The 16225-nt window shown below is 36.5% G+C and overlaps 6 protein-coding genes across 6 annotated transcripts; 3 read left to right on the forward strand and 3 right to left on the reverse strand.

The window, feature by feature from the left end:
* Positions 1-332: 332 nt before the first annotated feature.
* Positions 333-1697, reverse strand: LOC124321057 (COP9 signalosome complex subunit 6-like). Its single transcript, XM_046783968.1, has 5 exons — positions 1446-1697; positions 1253-1381; positions 877-1191; positions 617-810; positions 333-551 (listed from the first exon to the last, which is right to left on the reverse strand). The coding sequence occupies exons 1-5, from the start codon at positions 1597-1599 to the stop codon at positions 408-410; spliced, it is 936 nt and encodes a 311-aa protein (XP_046639924.1). The 5' UTR covers positions 1600-1697; the 3' UTR covers positions 333-407.
* A 1123-nt stretch (positions 1698-2820) lies between these two features.
* Positions 2821-4273, forward strand: LOC124321059 (probable transcriptional regulatory protein FMG_0893). Its single transcript, XM_046783970.1, has 5 exons — positions 2821-3040; positions 3114-3126; positions 3196-3442; positions 3514-3650; positions 3712-4273. Exons 1-5 carry the CDS (start codon positions 2894-2896, stop codon positions 3936-3938), a joined length of 771 nt encoding a protein of 256 aa, XP_046639926.1. The 5' UTR covers positions 2821-2893; the 3' UTR covers positions 3939-4273.
* On the reverse strand, positions 4172-6285 carry LOC124321056 (60S acidic ribosomal protein P0-like). The gene is made up of 6 exons (XM_046783966.1): positions 6182-6285; positions 5869-5964; positions 5623-5798; positions 5173-5407; positions 4814-4999; positions 4172-4604 (listed from the first exon to the last, which is right to left on the reverse strand). Exons 2-6 carry the CDS (start codon positions 5920-5922, stop codon positions 4293-4295), a joined length of 963 nt encoding a protein of 320 aa, XP_046639922.1. The 5' UTR covers positions 5923-5964; positions 6182-6285; the 3' UTR covers positions 4172-4292.
* Positions 6286-6654: 369 nt separating this feature from the next.
* On the forward strand, positions 6655-8930 carry LOC124321053 (suppressor of cytokine signaling 6-like). Its single transcript, XM_046783963.1, has 3 exons — positions 6655-7419; positions 7493-7860; positions 7921-8930. Exons 1-3 carry the CDS (start codon positions 7011-7013, stop codon positions 8539-8541), a joined length of 1398 nt encoding a protein of 465 aa, XP_046639919.1. The 5' UTR covers positions 6655-7010; the 3' UTR covers positions 8542-8930.
* A 373-nt stretch (positions 8931-9303) lies between these two features.
* Positions 9304-11218, forward strand: LOC124321058 (trypsin-1-like). The gene is made up of 7 exons (XM_046783969.1): positions 9304-9461; positions 9536-9670; positions 9742-9910; positions 10025-10172; positions 10276-10380; positions 10444-10561; positions 10627-11218. Exons 2-7 carry the CDS (start codon positions 9622-9624, stop codon positions 10920-10922), a joined length of 885 nt encoding a protein of 294 aa, XP_046639925.1. The 5' UTR covers positions 9304-9461; positions 9536-9621; the 3' UTR covers positions 10923-11218.
* A 55-nt stretch (positions 11219-11273) lies between these two features.
* On the reverse strand, positions 11274-15867 carry LOC124321052 (DNA topoisomerase I, mitochondrial-like). The gene is made up of 15 exons (XM_046783962.1): positions 15671-15867; positions 15026-15097; positions 14847-14954; positions 14576-14782; positions 14221-14507; positions 13556-13872; positions 13343-13486; positions 13013-13288; positions 12852-12949; positions 12653-12788; positions 12470-12585; positions 12267-12404; positions 12012-12208; positions 11796-11948; positions 11274-11727 (listed from the first exon to the last, which is right to left on the reverse strand). The coding sequence occupies exons 1-15, from the start codon at positions 15707-15709 to the stop codon at positions 11625-11627; spliced, it is 2391 nt and encodes a 796-aa protein (XP_046639918.1). The 5' UTR covers positions 15710-15867; the 3' UTR covers positions 11274-11624.
* Between the last annotated feature and the right edge of the window lie 358 nt (positions 15868-16225).

Genomic DNA, 16225 nt, shown 5'->3' on the forward strand with positions numbered 1-16225 from the left:
AAATTCATTAAATAATTTTAATAATAAAAAAAAAAACTGCCAAACAACGAACGAGATTGTTAAGTCGAGTAGATCTTTAAATAACCAACATCTTGGCTAGGACCCATAGTTTCGATGTAAGCTAATCTCCAGTGTATCGGATTTGTCAAATCCAACAGACTGCTAATCTCATAGGCTAACAATCTGTATTAACAAAGGACGCCTTAAATTACGAGGCCAATTAACTTAAGAAAAATAATCCATATGGACTGTATATTACACTGCCATGCTTAAGCTGACATTTTCAATACATACCTTATTACCTTGTAATGGAAATATAGCTGAAATGGGAATCTTGATCAAAACCAATATGTATTAGGTAGGGCACAAAGCATGTTTCCTTAAATATGTTATACAATGCTCACAATTCAGAAAAAGAGACCACGCATTCGGCGACCCATTATGCCTTGACGGTCGCAAAGTATGTTGAATTTGGTGACAAACTGGTGAAGGTCGTGACATGCTTTGGTAATGGATGCCAAATAGGTTTGCAGCAAGACATCATTGTATTGCTACAAGAAAAAAGAAAACAAGATTAGAAAAATCAACCCAATTAACAAAGAGTTAAGATATTTACGGTGTAATATTCCTCCTGGAAAATTTCAGAGTTGAGGACAGGTAACCTGTGGGTCAAAGATTTAGCTTCGCGTAAGACTTCGTGAGACTTTGGAACCTCTCCTCTCTCCATGGCTCGAATGTATTCTAATATCAATCGCACTCGGTTGGCAAGCATTTTTACTGCGTTGTGTTGGGCTTGCAATTGTTCCGCCACTGTTTAAAAAAGAAAAGTATGTCCATGACAGTTTCATAAGGATAATGTTAATGAATTCAAATTACCTTGAGAACTTTCAGCTGAATCACCAGAAGCCATTCTAGCAACATGATCAACTCCAATTCTTTCTGCCTCTTCTGTGGCCAAAGTATAAGTCAATTCAACAAAGAGCATAGTTGCCTCTCCATTGACAAGATCAATTACAGATTCGTACATGGTTACAGGAAGGTCAGCATTTCGTGTAAAAGGATTAAGCTTCAAAATTACAGGACTTTCATTAATCTCACATATTTGTTTGTGGACATGAATGTCAGATTCATTGGGAGAATCTCCAGTGGTATACCAACCAAGGAAATCCATATCACTAAACACTTGCTTGACTAAAGATAAAAAGAATTTATGAAGAACAGTTAATAAGTAAAAGAATTGGAAAGTTCATACATTGCTCCTCTTTTGTGTTGTAGTAGTCTCGGTCAATTACCACATTCTCAATAACAGTGAAAACCAGTTCAAAGGAATTCATGATTTCTAGGCTTCTTCCTTTCTGCTTTCCAATCAGTGCACCAATCACTGTGAAATTGTGTATACAAAATAAATAAAGAGTTTAAATGTACCTCAAAGACATAAACATTACCTTGCTGTGCTTTCCCTTCCTGGGCTCTCACTCGAGTCCAATGTTCAGATATATTCATCACAACCAAGGGATGCAATAAAACTGATATACTTCCTGTCGCCCCCGATGAAGCCATTACATGGTTAACATTCTGATTATTCTCTTCAGTCTCCATTGTTTTATTCAAGAAAATCGAATATCAGGAAGTGATCTGCGTTTGAAAAGAAGAAGTTGAAAGCGTAGCAGTCGACGTTTGCGTTGTAGCGAGACTAAAACAGCGGGTCGCCATAATTCGTCATCGTCATCGTCATCGTCATCGTCTTTTAGGGACTAAACTGCGGAATGTGTTGTGGAAATCATGAATCGGCCACCAGAGGGAGCCGCTTGACTTCTACTTGGCATTTCGAACAACCACTACAGTTTTTTGTGGTTCGAACATGGTAGTACAAATATCTTTGAATGTCTAGCTCTAGCGTAATGCTAATGCAATTGGTGTAATGCATTAAATACTTAAAACTATATATTGACATTATGACTTATGTGTGCGATGATCAGTTCAAGATAAAATACGTGGTGCTTAGTTATTATATTTTCATGTCACCTCTGGAAAATTATCTGTCTTAAATTTGATAGGAGAATACCTTGAATTTATATACGACTATATATTTATATATAACATTATATTGTTACATTATATATTAAAATATATATAATTATATGCAATATTATATAACCGCATATAATAATATTTAATATCACATGTTTTCATGGACGTGACCGTTCTACGTGCATATACGACTTTATATATTTATATATAACATTATATATTAAAATATATATAATTATATGCAATAATATATAACCGCATATAATCATATTTAATATCACATGCTTTGATGGACTTGACCGTTCTATGTGCTTCCGTATCTTGTGTACCCTCTTATATAAACGTATACACATGTATAAGACCCTATTTTATTTGCGAAATCCTAATTATAATTAGATTCTCAGAGGTTCTGATTGAAGCGTGGTTTTATAACTTGTTATAGGATGTCTAGTTATCTACGACAATCCGCCGACTATTTTTTCGGAATTAACGTCTTTTTTTATTTTTAACGTTAGTTTGATGTTTTCTATGCGTGAATGTTTCAGAATACAGGAACATTTTCTAAATTTTTTTGCATATAAAAATTCGATTTAATTCATTATTGCCTATTTTTAAAATAAAAAAAGCATAAAAATCTAGATAAACTTGCACAACTTTAGCCTATGACTATTTGAAATCCAGTGGTGCCCCCTGGTGGCATCCACAGCGGATCCCGCATTTTAGCCCCCTATGGACAGACGATGACGATGACGATGACGATGACGAATTATGGCGACCCTAAAACAGCAGACGAAAAGATATTTACCGGAACTGCATTTTGTTTTCTTTTTATAATAATTCAAATAATCAACAATAATTTATCATGTTTCAAAAGATTCGTTTGGGTATTTTGATTCCGCTCTCAAGAAATATGGCTGGGCATAGTAAATGGGCCAACATCAAACATGTGAAGGGTGCAAAGGATGCTGAAAGAGCAACTTTACATCTAAGAATTTTTCGTCAAATTAGGGTATTTTGAATTTGTGTTCTCATTATTAGTGTAAACTATTAACATTTTCTTGAATTTCAATCACAACAATCAGGCAGCTATTAAAGGTTTGTATACAGAATATTAATTTTTGGTTGAAACAAAGTTCAACATTAACATACAATTCTTTGTTGCAGAACATGGCTCGGCAGATCCAAAACAAAATATAAAACTTAGTCATCTTGTAGATCAAGCAAGGCATCATAATGTGCCCTCTGAAAAGTTGAAACATATTCTAAAGAATGCTGATCAGTCTACTGAGGATTTAAAACCTTATGTTTTGGAAGTAAGAGGACCAGTGGGAACCTTTTTCGTGGTAGAAGTTCTCACTCCTAGTTATTTGAAAGCAAGACAAGGCATCAATACAATCAACAGAAAATTCAAGTAAGTTTAAAATTACTGGTAAATGTAGTGTATGAATTGACTAATAAGTAATAATAATCCTTTCTTGTCAGTGCATCATGGGCAGAAGGAGTTTCAAACAATCTGTTTAACCATCAAGGATTAATCAAGGTGTCACCATTATCTATTGGCCAAACTATTGAGCAAGTACTTGACGATGCTATTAACGTCGGGGCGGAAGATGTAACAGGTATCATTCAAGTGAAATATATACATTATGCAATTATCCGAAATTCTGTGGTAATTTCTAGCTGATGAAGATGGCAAGTTTGTCTTCACATGCAGCCCAAGGGATTTTTTGAATGTTAAGAGATCTGTTAGTCAGCTTGGCTATAGCATAATAGAATCTGACTTGCTCTATATCCCACGAAATAGAGTTCAGATTGAATCCGAAGAAGACTTAGCATTAGTTTCTAAGCTCTATAGTAAATTGGAAGAAGAGCCTGATGTTGTTAAAATTCATGATAACATTGAATGAGATATTTAATACTTATTGTAAATTCTTATATTTTGCGATTTGAATAAATTAATGCGAAGTGCAATTGAGTATGCGTCCGAATTACTTTACATTTATCACATCCACCCAAGCGCCACGTACTAGCGGGTTTCAAGAAATTATGTCAATTAATGCAGAGGAAACTTAAACCTTATAAAAGAATGAATCGTTCAAGTCAAACTAGAACATTAAAAGAATAAGTTGAGCACGAATAATTCCGTTAATCGTCAGTTTATTACAGTTCATAAAAGTATCCGCGGTACACGAGTCAAAGCTCACCATGTAATAACATTCATCAACTGAAAACAGAACTGGATTAAAATCTGACAAGAGCGTCTAGTCGAAGAGACCGAAACCCATATCATCATCCTCTTCTTCGGATTCTTCTTTCTTTTCCTCTTTCTTGGGAGCAGCAGCAGCAGCGGCGGCCGGGGCGGCGGAAGCAGCAGGTGCAGCAGCAGCGGCGGCAGCAACGAACTTGCTGGGATCCTTCAAGAATTCCTTGACCGTCATGGCTTCTTTGAACTCGATGTTGGTTGCGGCAGCAACAGCCAACAAGTTCTTGAATCCATTGATCAACGAGTGAGGGGCAGAAGCCAAAGTTGGGTAACCAATGCGAAGAGAAACGCTAGCCACGTTACGAACACCCTATGAACATATAACCGATTAGTCAACCATTCTATTACGAACTTATTCATAACTGAATCTTAATTAATCAGACTGCCGTGAAGGCATTTTACGTCACTATCCCCGGCCTTTAGAGGGTTCTCCCATTTCTGGGTCTAAAGGTTGTTCCGGGGTCAATCGAAGTTTTTCATCATTTTAACAGTGAAGTAAGATTCTATAACACAGCTAACCTCCAAGAATCGAGTACGAAGAGATTCAGGCTTGATATCCAAGATTTTCGGCTCGAATACAGTTCCAGAGTCATAAACTTGTTGAACCACCAATCCGTAGGTAAACGGAGAGATATTCAGCATGTTCAAGAGGGTTGCAGCTGAAGCATCAACACGCTCACCCTCCTTGATGACGTTAACGGTCGTCTATAAAAGAAGCATAAGATTTAATCTCCAGAAATCCTAAAATAAACTAGCATTAGTAAAATAGAGCTCAGTTAAACAAATTTCAACACGCCACTCTATGGCGATTCAGGAGAACGAAAGTTTAAAATAACATCATTGCAATCTGTTAGTTAAGAATTTAGTGATTCACTTACAATAATTTCAATTGTACCCTTGGAAATCTTGGTTGGGATGGACAAAGCCTGGAAGAAAGAAGTCTTCTCAGGTCCGAGACCTGTGTTCTGGGGCTCGATGTCAACAGGCATAGGAGCCAAAGCACCAGCACGAGCGGGAGCTCGAACTCGGTTCTCAGTCAACCTGTCCCTTACGTCCACCAAATCGTTCTTGGTGAAGACGAAGCCAACATTTCCCCTGATGTGAGGAAGAAGCCTAAAACAAAATCAAACTTCAATTAAAAAACAGTGAAACATGATATGTAATAGTCAAAAGCAAAGTTCATTCAGACAGCAACTTTGCATTTGTAATCCCCAATCCCTTGACTTGGAGGGTTCTTCCATTTCTGGATCCAAGTTTGACCAAAAGATCATATCTAATTTTCATCATTACATTTGAGAAATTCCCCAATAATAAAAACAAGTCAATACTTCTCCAATGCTGGGTTGTTCTCCAGATGTCCGCGAATGGCTTTGCGGATCATGGTGTTTTTGCCCATGAGAACGACGGCATGATCTCTCAATGAGCGACGGATCTGCTGCAATTGCTTAGATCCGACATTGTCTGCTCCGACAATGAAGCACTTGGGATATTCATCCAGAAGTTGCTAAAGAGAAGAAGACAGTCAAAACAAGCCAACTTGAACATGAAAATACAGTTTAAAGAATGAAACTTACAACTAGTTTAACGAAATAGCTAGCTTTCCACGATGTCTTGTCCTCCCTGCCCATCTTGATTGTGGGTTACAAGGAACTCCTAAGGTGATTTAAGGACTAAAGAAATGAAAAAAAAAAGACTTGCTATGAGTCCACATCGCGATGCTGTCGAAAATGTTTCGAAGTATTATAGCAGAAAATTTTTAAGAAATTTCTGAATAACATAGACCAGAGAATGTACAATGAACAAAACATTGCGAAAATAATGGAAAATAGGTAAGATGTCAAAAATTTCATGAGATGAATTTAGATACAAAATGCAAGAGAAACTTACCAAGGGTCAAACCGGTACTGAAGTGAAATGTGGAAGATAGGCAAGCAAGAAAAGCTGAATGGGATGCATGTTGCCAGTTTTACAAAAATAACTAGAAATTTCCATCAGAAATTTATCAAATTTAACCATAGTCAATAATCTTATCCTATCATATTTATGATGTATTTTAGTGAGTAAAAATATAATTGAAAACGCAAGAATATTTTGAAGATATGTGTTCTATTTTTACTTCCATTAGGCCTATTCTGATTCTGAAGAACAGAACACCAGAGCCATCACTCATCAGTCATTGGAAGAACCCATTGATTCCAATTCTTGACTAAACAACTTCAAACAGATAATTATTTTTATGTAGTCTCATTAATTTTGAACAATATTCATTAGTTCTACTTACCTACTTTTAATTGAGTTAACCGCTGATTGATTACAAGAGGAAAAAGAAGAAAAACAGTTATACACTAGGTGTCTCTGTCTCTCAGACGTGAAATCCTACAGATGGCTCGCTGTTCGTGTGTCTTGTTAATACAGAAGGCTATGTTACCGTGAAGTTAATGCGTTCTGTAAGGTCAACTTGTTCTCCCCAATAATTTGTTTTGACGAACCCAGTAATATGTTTAAATGTTTTTATGCGGACGCACAAAACCGTGATTAATATCTATCAAGAAAGTGTCATATGGTGCCGTTAATAAATCCAACAATTAAAAGGAAGGGTGTGGTGCAGTAGAACAACCGTCAATTTCTTTGCAGAAAATTAAGCAAAAAGTGATTGCTTTCATTAAAAACTATCATATTCACGAACCAAGTTAGCCAATAGCATGGGACATTTGTAATGGGGGTCTGTTTATGTCGGCAATTATCAACTCTTGAATTCACAAATATGGCAGAGGCAAACACTACAGTAGGGTGCAATTGTGCAACCAAGCCTTCATCATCTTCAACAGTTTGTGTGATTTGCCAACCACTACTCAGCACAGATACTCCAAACTCTGATATTTCGTTGTGCAAAGGAGCTGTTCCTCGTGAAAGTGTACCAAGAAGAACATTTCGTAATCTTTCTCTTGGTTGCCGTAAATCATCAAAGTCAAAAGAGAAAGCAGAAAAGTCTGGTAAATCCAAACTCTCTTGGACTCTAAGCTGGAGACTAAAGTCTCCAAATTCCCTTAAAGTGGAAGCCAGTGCCCCACGTGAACCTATGATTGATCTTGCAAGATTCAACCCATCAGACTATCCTGTTGAAGGTGATTCTTACAATCCATATATCTTGTTTTTTAAATATAATAAAACAATGTTATTTCCCTTTTGAAATTCCAGATAAAGATGAAGTTGCCAGAATAGCCAGAGCTAGAGAAATAGCAGAAGGAATAGAAATGGAGATTGAGTCTCTCCCATCTTGCTATCGCCTACAGAGTGATGAAGCTGAAGAAAACACAGCAGCAAAACCTCAAGTTGAGATGGCACCTATTGAAGCAGCTGTTGAGGAATCTCAGTTAGAAGACAGGGTCGTAGTTGCTGCTCAGCCTAATTTAAGTGCTTCATTGATAGAAGGATTAACAGTTTTGCTTCATCGATCTCTTGCGATTAGTATGGATTCTCAACGAGCATGGAATGTTTTGACACACGGAGATTTACATTTCCTGGTGCAACATTTTCACTGGCATCAACACCAACATGGACCCCAGGTAAACAAAGGACTTATAGTTGTGAGGAATAACTGTTTGTTAACTGTATTCTTCATTCAGGGCATGTTTACATTAACTCCAAGAAATGGAGATACCGCATCTTCAAACATCACTACTGTTGAATTGGAAGTTGATGCCCAAGGAACAGAATTCTTGCGGCAGGCTCATACCCAAGTGGATTATCTTCATTGTTTAGTCCCTGATTTACTCAATATAACCAAGTGCTCTTTTTATTGGGGGAAAATGGACCGTTACGAAGCTGAGAGGTTACTTGAAAACCGACCTGATGGAACATTTCTACTAAGAGATTCAGCACAAGAGGAATATCTGTTCAGTGTCAGTTTCCGCCGATATAACCGATCACTTCACGCGCGTATTGAACAATGGAATCATAGATTTAGTTTTGATTCCCACGATCCCGGAGTATATAGTTCTCCCACGATACTGGGTTTAATCGATCATTACAAGAATCCCGAGTTGTGCATGTTTTTCGAACCGACACTGACCTTACCTCTACACCGGAACTCGCCGTTTACGCTGCAACATCTTAGCAGAGCAGTTATATGCAGCAATATCACTTACGACGGAGTTAATGAACTCAATCTACCCAGAGCTCTAAAACTTTATTTAAAAGAATATCATTATAAACAAAGAATTAGAGTTCGCCGTCTTGATGGGTAAAGGAATTAACTTGTTATAGTCCACAGAGGACCCATCGCGATTGACTACGTTGTCTTCCTTTTATTTTAGTGGTCGTTTTGTTTTGGTTTCTGAGTATGTCCTTATTAAGATAGGATTCATTTTAACCTATTATATGACCATCTTTCGGTATTGAAATGTATTAAAATTTTTTAAATGTTTAATGCGCTCTACACAACGTGCAACATGCTTACTTTATAAAACGTATTGGTGACTTTCATTTTTGCATTTGTATATAAGGCTTATTCAATGATCCTGTACAAAAAGATTGATTTTTCTTTTTGGTATAATTTTATATAGCTTACATGTACTTAACTTCAATTTCGGCATTTTAATAATACATGGGCGGACGCTCCTTCAAAAAAACGAGATTTTTATTGCTGTTATTTAATATTTAAAATATTCCTTAAAGATTTCATTGTGGATTTTCTACTTTTACTTAGATATTATTTTTCGATTATACTGAAAACCGAAAAGAATTTCATTCCGGTCTATGCAGTCGCCTTCCAGTTCGAGATCTTTTCCGGATTTTTTAGTTCCCTTTCCGGATTCCTTTCTAAAAACGCTTATCCATAGTCCATATACTCTATATTCTTAAACCAAATTTACAGTGACTGAACGCTAGAAATTCTTTATTATTTTTTTTTGTAGATGGGGCGTCTGTTTTGTTTTATTCGGCTTTTATCATGAAATCTTATCTATCTGTAGGTGGTTTCCAATCAAATGGGCTCGCCCAATATCTTTGGTTGGTCAAATTGACTTCTTTTTAAAGAATTCTACTTTGTGTTTCTGTTTTCCTTTGTCCACGTCTATTGGAAAATATTTTTATAAATCTAAAAATCGGACACGCTGTTATCTGATGACGAATATTTTGACGGGTTATGTGATCTATCTACTATATAGTTTAAATACATATTATTTCATAAGATTCAAATTGTTGGATTTTCCAAAGTATTCAATGAACTTTATTTCCCAGGGACATTCCCTTGGATTAATGCCTTATCAGGTATAAAAGGATGCGCTTTAAACTGTCACTTTAGTAATCACCTGTAATACGCCGTCATGGAAACTGTGCTGTTGCTATTGTTTTGTCTTTCGATTGGAGTTCTAGGTAAAAGAAAAATTAATAAATCATGTCTATGTTACATTTATATAAAAACTCTTCCTTACTCTTATAAATAGGGCTACCGAACAAATTCGGTGGTGAGCGTGTAATGGGTGGAACCCAAGCAGTCGCTGGAGAATTTCCCTATGTTGTTTCAATCAGTCGTGTCGACGACGGGCAACATATTTGTGGTGGATTTATTTATAGTGCCAAATGGGTTGTAACCGCTGCATCCTGCGTTTACGGGTAGGCTAGAAAACATTTTACCTTGATTGAAATAATAATAAGAGATTTTAAAAAAAATACTCAATTAATCAAGAAAATTCGGCGTTTTTTTACATAATTTTTTCGTGTAATTAGCTTGTATCCAAGTCAACTCAAGGTGACTGCTGGAGATTTGTCATTGAATAACGTTGATCCTGGTGAACAGACTGTAAATGTGTTTTCAATCATAATCTACGATGGATACAACAGCGCATTCAAAACCAATGATATTGCGCTCATTGAGGTTAGATAATAAATAAGTGAAATAGAAAAATGTTTTAAGGCGAGATAGGCGAATGACCGCGTCTACTTAATCTGACTACGTGTTCATTTTACTGATTACGTAGCTGGCAACTTCGATTACTTTTGGCCCATATGCAGCATTCATCAAGTATGAGGAAGTGGATGAATCCATTTCACTTGGAACTTTCATGGGATGGGGAGCCACTCAAGTGAGTTCAATAAAAGAGCATAAAATTCTCTGAGAAAAATACTTGATTCTTATATAATAATAGACCGATGGCCTACCGTCTATGAAACTGCGCAAAACAAGTTTGACTGTTACTGCTGATTGTGTACCTCATTATACAGCTGATGAATTTAATCGGAATTATATGATTTGCGCTGGCTCTGGTGAGAATACAATGAGTTTTGAGTCTATTTTGGGTGGATCGTTTAACATTTGGTCGTTTCATCAGCGAGTTCCAGTCCTTGTGCGTACGACGAAGGATCCCCATTGGTCCAGAACATTTCCAATGAAGATGTTGTTGTTGGGATCATGTCAAAGAACCGTGGATGCGAAACAAACGGTCCACCTTCAATTTTTACCCGATTATCTGCTTATTATGCTTGGTTTCAAGCGAATGCTGGTTTACAGCCCATTATTCCGACCACTGTTACTGTTTCAACTACAACTTCAAAACCTACTGCTCCAACTGCGCCATGCATCAATTGCGTTACTGCTTCTTACATGGAGGAAAACCCTTACGAATGATTCTAAACCTTTCTACGGCTGAGTGTTCACCCAAAGAACTGTGACAAAATAGCTACTTTACCTGTAGTTGTGTAGTGCCATAGATTTTAGAACAACTTTCATTAAATAAATTTAAGAGTCAGCAATACTGCAAGTGTATTAAGAACTTGAAATTCATTTCGAAAAATTAAAATGTAACGACGACAAATACGTACTTAAATGATGCAAAAACTCTGGTTTGTTTTAATCTTACAATTAACTTAGCTATACATGTATTTATCACGCCAATAAATACCGCAGAACCTCCCGTGAACTAACCAAGACTTCAAAGACGCACGTCTTGTTTCGCGTGACCTTATTAAAGAGGCAAAATTAAAGGCTATAAGAATTTTATTTTTCAAGCCTACGCAGCTTTACTTTTCACACCGCTACACAGAAAACCGCCGAGAAGTTGATGCGAGACGAGAAAGAGATGGAACAATTGGTTGGCAAGAATCCGACAGGCGGACCCACACATTCCATGAAACATGGTACAAACACATGAGAAGTTTTATTATGATAAAAAAATTGACCCTCAATAGAGGGTTCTTAAAGAGGGAGGCAGTCACATTTTCCTTAGCAAACGACCGTATACCTTTGCACTTCAATTGCCAAAAATTAAGGTATGAAGACAAAGGCTCTCAACTCATTGTAATGTCTAGTTAAGTGTCCCAAAATCGTTCGTCAAAATACAAATTCGGGTCCCGCCATGTCAATCGCCCATTGGAATTTCTCTCTCTGGGTCTTATTGTATATCTTCTCAATAGGTACATCATTTTTCTTGCACCTGGTTACACAAAAGAGAAATCAATAATTTAGAAACACATCCAAAGATTGACAGTCATTCAATGTTACCATGCAACGGAAATACGTGGATCTAAGTAATTCAACTTGGAGGTACCCAAGGCGATCTCCTTGTTTTCTTCCCTGTCTGTAGCTTGAACTTCCAACTTCATTAATTGCTCCTTGAGTTTCTCGACTTGCTTCTCTTTTTTGCCTGCTGCAATTCTATAAACAGAAGAGAAGTCTATGGTTAAACAAGTTCAATTGTGAAATGGTTAAAAAAATTACTTTGCAGCAGCGGATCCCGTTTTCTTGGCTTCTTTTTTCAGATCTTTAAAACTTTTCTCTGCGTCTTCAATAGCTTCTCGTTTTGTAGTTATTTTTACTTGGAGATTTTCCATCGATTTAGCGAACGTCTTCGGCACAGCACGTTGATGGTTACAAAGGATAGCTACAGCACGATTAGCCCGGTTGTATGCCAAAATCTAAAAACAATTGATATTAGTACAAGCAACGAATAATTCCAGAGATTATGATAGCTACCTTTTCAGTAACCGAAGATTTCGGATCGGTTAGTTCGTCCAGCTGTTCTTGAAGCGTATTGGAAGCGTTAAAAGTACGGAACACTTTAGCCGTAAGCCCTTCCATTAGATCGTTCAGATGTTTGTTCATGATGGTGGTCTTTATTGAGAAAAAAAAAAGGTCAATTACAAAACCCACCCGATTATAACAAGCTTACGCCTTACATTCAGTCGATCAAAGAGATCGTCTCCTGGTTTTTTATTTTCCATAAATATCTGTAGGTTTTTGAAGACTCGCTTCTCCACTGGAACTTCATTGTAGTATCGAATAGAATCCTTACCTAAATTTCACAAAAATGTAGAAATTATGTTATGGTGAGCGTTAACGTACACATAGATATTAATTACCGAGAAAATCGAAGACTACAACACACTGTTTTCCTTCCTTCTGTTCGTGAAGTGATATATGTTCAACTCGCAAAGAACAAGCACCAACAGTATCGGCCTGATCTTCATCTTTTTCGTTACCTGCCCTGAGCGCCAACTGCAATGCAACATAGAGAATAAATATGCACGACGAAAATAATTAGGATACAAATTGACCTACCTTGTCAATAAAATATAATGCAACGGATCTTTGACGGATTTTCATCTCTTTTGATTTCCAATCTTCTTTGTAGGTCTCACGAATTTTATCGACAGAATCTATGTAAAAAATATATTAACATATTATTTCATGGGATATCATATAACAGTTGACTAACACACCTTTCAATTGACGGGCAATTTCATATTTTTGCCAATCCTTCTCTCCTTTCAACCGAGATGCTGAATTCAACATGATGTATTTCACTTGCCCTTGGACGTTTTCTGTCCACGAAGCTAGCCAGGTGACGGTATTGTCACTACGAACTTCTTTCCATTTATGACCAGGGGGAGGTTTAGGTGCAGTTCCTTTAGTACAGTTAATGATGACATCTTCTGGTATTACCCTCCGCTTTACCATCCCCATTTTAGGATGATCACCACGACCCCGAAAGAGACCTTCAAACAATAAAATTAGCATTTAAAAGAGAAAAACTTGTAATATCACATTACCTGGCGGTTCAATTTTGAAATTGCCAATACGTTGTTTGTGTCCATCAATAATACACCATCCATATTCCTTAACCATTTCTTCATTTTCTGATTTCAGCTTAAGTTTTTCTTCTTTGGTCCTGTTCTTTCTCTCTTCAGATTTAGCTAAACAAGGAAACATGGGATTAACAACCATCAAAATTAATGAGAAACTAGCAGAAAATTTTGACAAACCTTTAAAATAGGTTAGCATATAGGTGAAATCACACTTTTTGAGATCAGTAATAATCTCTTTCTCAGAATGAGTCATAAATTTACGCCAATCTTTGAAAAAATTCTTATTAAATACATCTTTAGTCACATAGTCATGATCCAGCATAGCAGCATAGAATGATCCAACTTCTTCAGCAGCTGTACTCAATTTCATTTCTTGACCATTATACTTAAACTTAACATTTCCTGGCAGGGGTTCATATTGTGTAGCAAACACTGGACCCTTATGCTCTAAGGATTTCCATTTAACTCCATCTTCATGCTTCTCTTCTTCCCACCTTAAAGAACAAAAACAAAGGTTATTTTAGAACACAGGTTACCTTAGAAGGTTGCAAAGAAAAATAATATGGGCTAACGAATTATTTAAATTTGTAAGAGATAGAATACCACGGTAAATATCTAATATCCAAGGATACATAACGTAAAGCTAAATTTGACGTAAAATGATTTTTAACTAAAACATATGATGAAACAAATGCATTTCTCGAAAGTGTTGCACTAATAAAAAAACGGCATCTTAAAACACAAGCCGCCATGCTTGCGATTAACTATCGATCACAAAATATCGATATGCACCCGTTTTGACATTTTTTGTTTGAAATCGTTACTTTAAACAATAGACATACCATTTCCACGTTTCTTCCTCTTCTTTTTCTTTTTTGGCTCGTTTGGTGGGCGAACCATTTGGAGTGGCTGGTTTCTTGTTTGCCTTTTCTTTCTTTTCCTCTTTTACTTTTTTAGTTTTCTTCTTAGAAGCTGAAAAATCATCATCATCCAAAACTTCGGCCTTTCTCTTCACCGGTTTTTCAGCTTTAACTTCAGCTTTAACCTCAGGTTTAACCTTTTGACGAAAAGCTAAGGGTTGATCATCATCCTCAGAATCCTGTGAAGTCTGGCTGAATGAGCGAGAAGCCTTAAGCAGAAAAAAAATCAAATAATTTTAAAACTAGTCAGAACATGGAAAGGTTTATCAACACTTACCAATGGTACATCATCATCTTCAGACAAAGGTTCATTTTTAACTTCAACATATTGGGATTTTTCAGCTTTGTCTTTGGATTTGTCCTTCCCTTTCTTCTTCTCTTCTTTTTCCACCTTTCTATCCTCTTTACTATGCTTCCGGTCCTTGCTGCGTTCTTCTTTGTCATGCTTTCTATCTTTGTCCTTAGATTTGTCTTTATGCTTATCCTTAAAAATAATATCACAACAAATTAATTGAATATTTAATTAAATAGTTTAGAAGTTTTACTACCTTATCCCTATGCTTATCCTTGTGCTTGTCCTTGTGTTTATCACGGCTTTTGTCTTTAGATTTCTCACGATCTTTATCTTTATGTTTGTGCTTGTGAGAATGATGGTCCTAAACAATAAGATATCAGTTAGTTCAACCATATTAAACTTACTTATGTTAAAAAAGTATTTTGCTTGTACCTTATCCTTGGATTTATGGCGATCCATGCCATTTGACAACCCAGTCAACATATCTTTTCCAGCACCATCACCCTATCAAATCATTGAATAATAAAATGAGTCAATGAATTGGAAGTCATTGATTTCCATGACAGTAATTTTTTTATGAAACACAAGCTCATGAATGATATTATTTGTAAGTCGCTGCCGAAATGTACTGTAAACAAGAGCGTTCGGTTACGACGAATTTGTCATCATTCTAACTAAAACGTAGGAAAATATCTGTTGAGCTACATCTTTTGGACTCTGAAAATCTGACGCCATGTCAGCGCGTTTTCGGGTTAGAAATTCAACTTTTTAAATTTAATTCCACGTCAAATGTTCAACAGATTTTCACGAAAATTGAAAGAGGAATTGAACTCGAACATGCGATCTTAAAACCAAAAATTATTTGTTAGCCGCCCTCAAAATAAGGCTTGTCAACCGTTCCAAAGAAAGAGGTTTTTGACGAAGGGACTTAGCCGCTGACGGCCATTTTGAACTTAGAAAAATTTCGGCCGAATCCGAGGGAAATCCATAGATTCTCCATTCCAGTATTTCCCCGGCGTCTTACCGACAAACTTTAAAATTGCACGATTTGATTGCTAAGAATGAATATAAACTTACTGATGGAGGGGTATGCTTATCAACTTCTGCTGAGCCCATTTCGTTGACAAATAAAGGACGACTTTTGTGGACTGGAGCGTTTTTTCACAAAAAGATAGAGTCCAAACTCCCAAAGCCAACTACACCAACATGGCCAGGTCTTTCATCCGGACGTTCAGCAACGGACCCAAGGACTTTTTCTCACAGGTCATATCTTCAGCGCTCCTAGCGTAGAAGTAAGCAAACTAACAATTTCTCATTCTCGTCCTCTCGTCCATGAACCTCAACAGCAATGCCAACTATCAGTAAAAATAAATTAACCTAACGAAAATGCAAAAATCTAAAGTTCCGGACGAATTCTGTCGAGTCCGTCACGTTATTTATTATTAATTTTTGTATTCGAAACGATGCAAATTTGTGTTGCAACAGAATAATTTAATCATCAAATGTTCATAATTATTTTTTAAGACTTAGGCCTATCTACCCGTAAGCCTAAAGGGAAAAAGCTATTGTAAAAGGAAAATAATTTTTTTCGTCACATTTATTTAATAATATTATCATTTATTAATAGTATAA

The sequence above is a fragment of the Daphnia pulicaria genome, chromosome 1 (assembly GCF_021234035.1).
Source record: "Daphnia pulicaria isolate SC F1-1A chromosome 1, SC_F0-13Bv2, whole genome shotgun sequence".
Classification (NCBI taxonomy): domain Eukaryota; kingdom Metazoa; phylum Arthropoda; class Branchiopoda; order Diplostraca; family Daphniidae; genus Daphnia; species Daphnia pulicaria.

Bases quoted from the DNA above. Each gene is read 5' to 3' on its own strand.
- LOC124321057 (XM_046783968.1), bottom strand. From the start codon at position 1,599: ATGGAGACTGAAGAGAATAATCAGAATGTTAACCATGTAATGGCTTCA. The intron at 1,382-1,445 runs GTAATGTTTATG...ACAATTTCACAG, and splicing joins GGAAGGGAAAGCACAGCAAG to TGATTGGTGCACTGATTGGA. The intron at 552-616 runs GTAAATATCTTA...TTTTTCTTGTAG, and splicing joins TCCAGGAGGAATATTACACC to CAATACAATGATGTCTTGCT.
- LOC124321059 (XM_046783970.1), top strand. From the start codon at position 2,894: ATGTTTCAAAAGATTCGTTTGGGTATTTTGATTCCGCTCTCAAGAAAT. The intron at 3,443-3,513 runs GTAAGTTTAAAA...CTTTCTTGTCAG, and splicing joins ACAATCAACAGAAAATTCAA to TGCATCATGGGCAGAAGGAG. The intron at 3,651-3,711 runs GTATCATTCAAG...GGTAATTTCTAG, and splicing joins CGGGGCGGAAGATGTAACAG to CTGATGAAGATGGCAAGTTT.
- LOC124321056 (XM_046783966.1), bottom strand. From the start codon at position 5,922: ATGGGCAGGGAGGACAAGACATCGTGGAAAGCTAGCTATTTCGTTAAA. The intron at 5,799-5,868 runs GTAAGTTTCATT...TCTTCTCTTTAG, and splicing joins GCTATTTCGTTAAACTAGTT to CAACTTCTGGATGAATATCC. The intron at 4,605-4,813 runs GTTAGCTGTGTT...ATATGTTCATAG, and splicing joins TTCGTACTCGATTCTTGGAG to GGTGTTCGTAACGTGGCTAG.
- LOC124321053 (XM_046783963.1), top strand. From the start codon at position 7,011: ATGGGGGTCTGTTTATGTCGGCAATTATCAACTCTTGAATTCACAAAT. The intron at 7,420-7,492 runs GTGATTCTTACA...TTGAAATTCCAG, and splicing joins ATCAGACTATCCTGTTGAAG to ATAAAGATGAAGTTGCCAGA. The intron at 7,861-7,920 runs GTAAACAAAGGA...TTCTTCATTCAG, and splicing joins AACACCAACATGGACCCCAG to GGCATGTTTACATTAACTCC.
- LOC124321058 (XM_046783969.1), top strand. From the start codon at position 9,622: ATGGAAACTGTGCTGTTGCTATTGTTTTGTCTTTCGATTGGAGTTCTA. The intron at 9,911-10,024 runs GTAGGCTAGAAA...TCGTGTAATTAG, and splicing joins GCTGCATCCTGCGTTTACGG to CTTGTATCCAAGTCAACTCA. The intron at 10,562-10,626 runs GTGAGAATACAA...TCGTTTCATCAG, and splicing joins TATGATTTGCGCTGGCTCTG to CGAGTTCCAGTCCTTGTGCG.
- LOC124321052 (XM_046783962.1), bottom strand. From the start codon at position 15,709: ATGGGCTCAGCAGAAGTTGATAAGCATACCCCTCCATCA. The intron at 14,955-15,025 runs GTACAAGCAAAA...CTTATTGTTTAG, and splicing joins GCCATAAATCCAAGGATAAG to GACCATCATTCTCACAAGCA. The intron at 14,783-14,846 runs GTAGTAAAACTT...ATTATTTTTAAG, and splicing joins AGGATAAGCATAGGGATAAG to GATAAGCATAAAGACAAATC.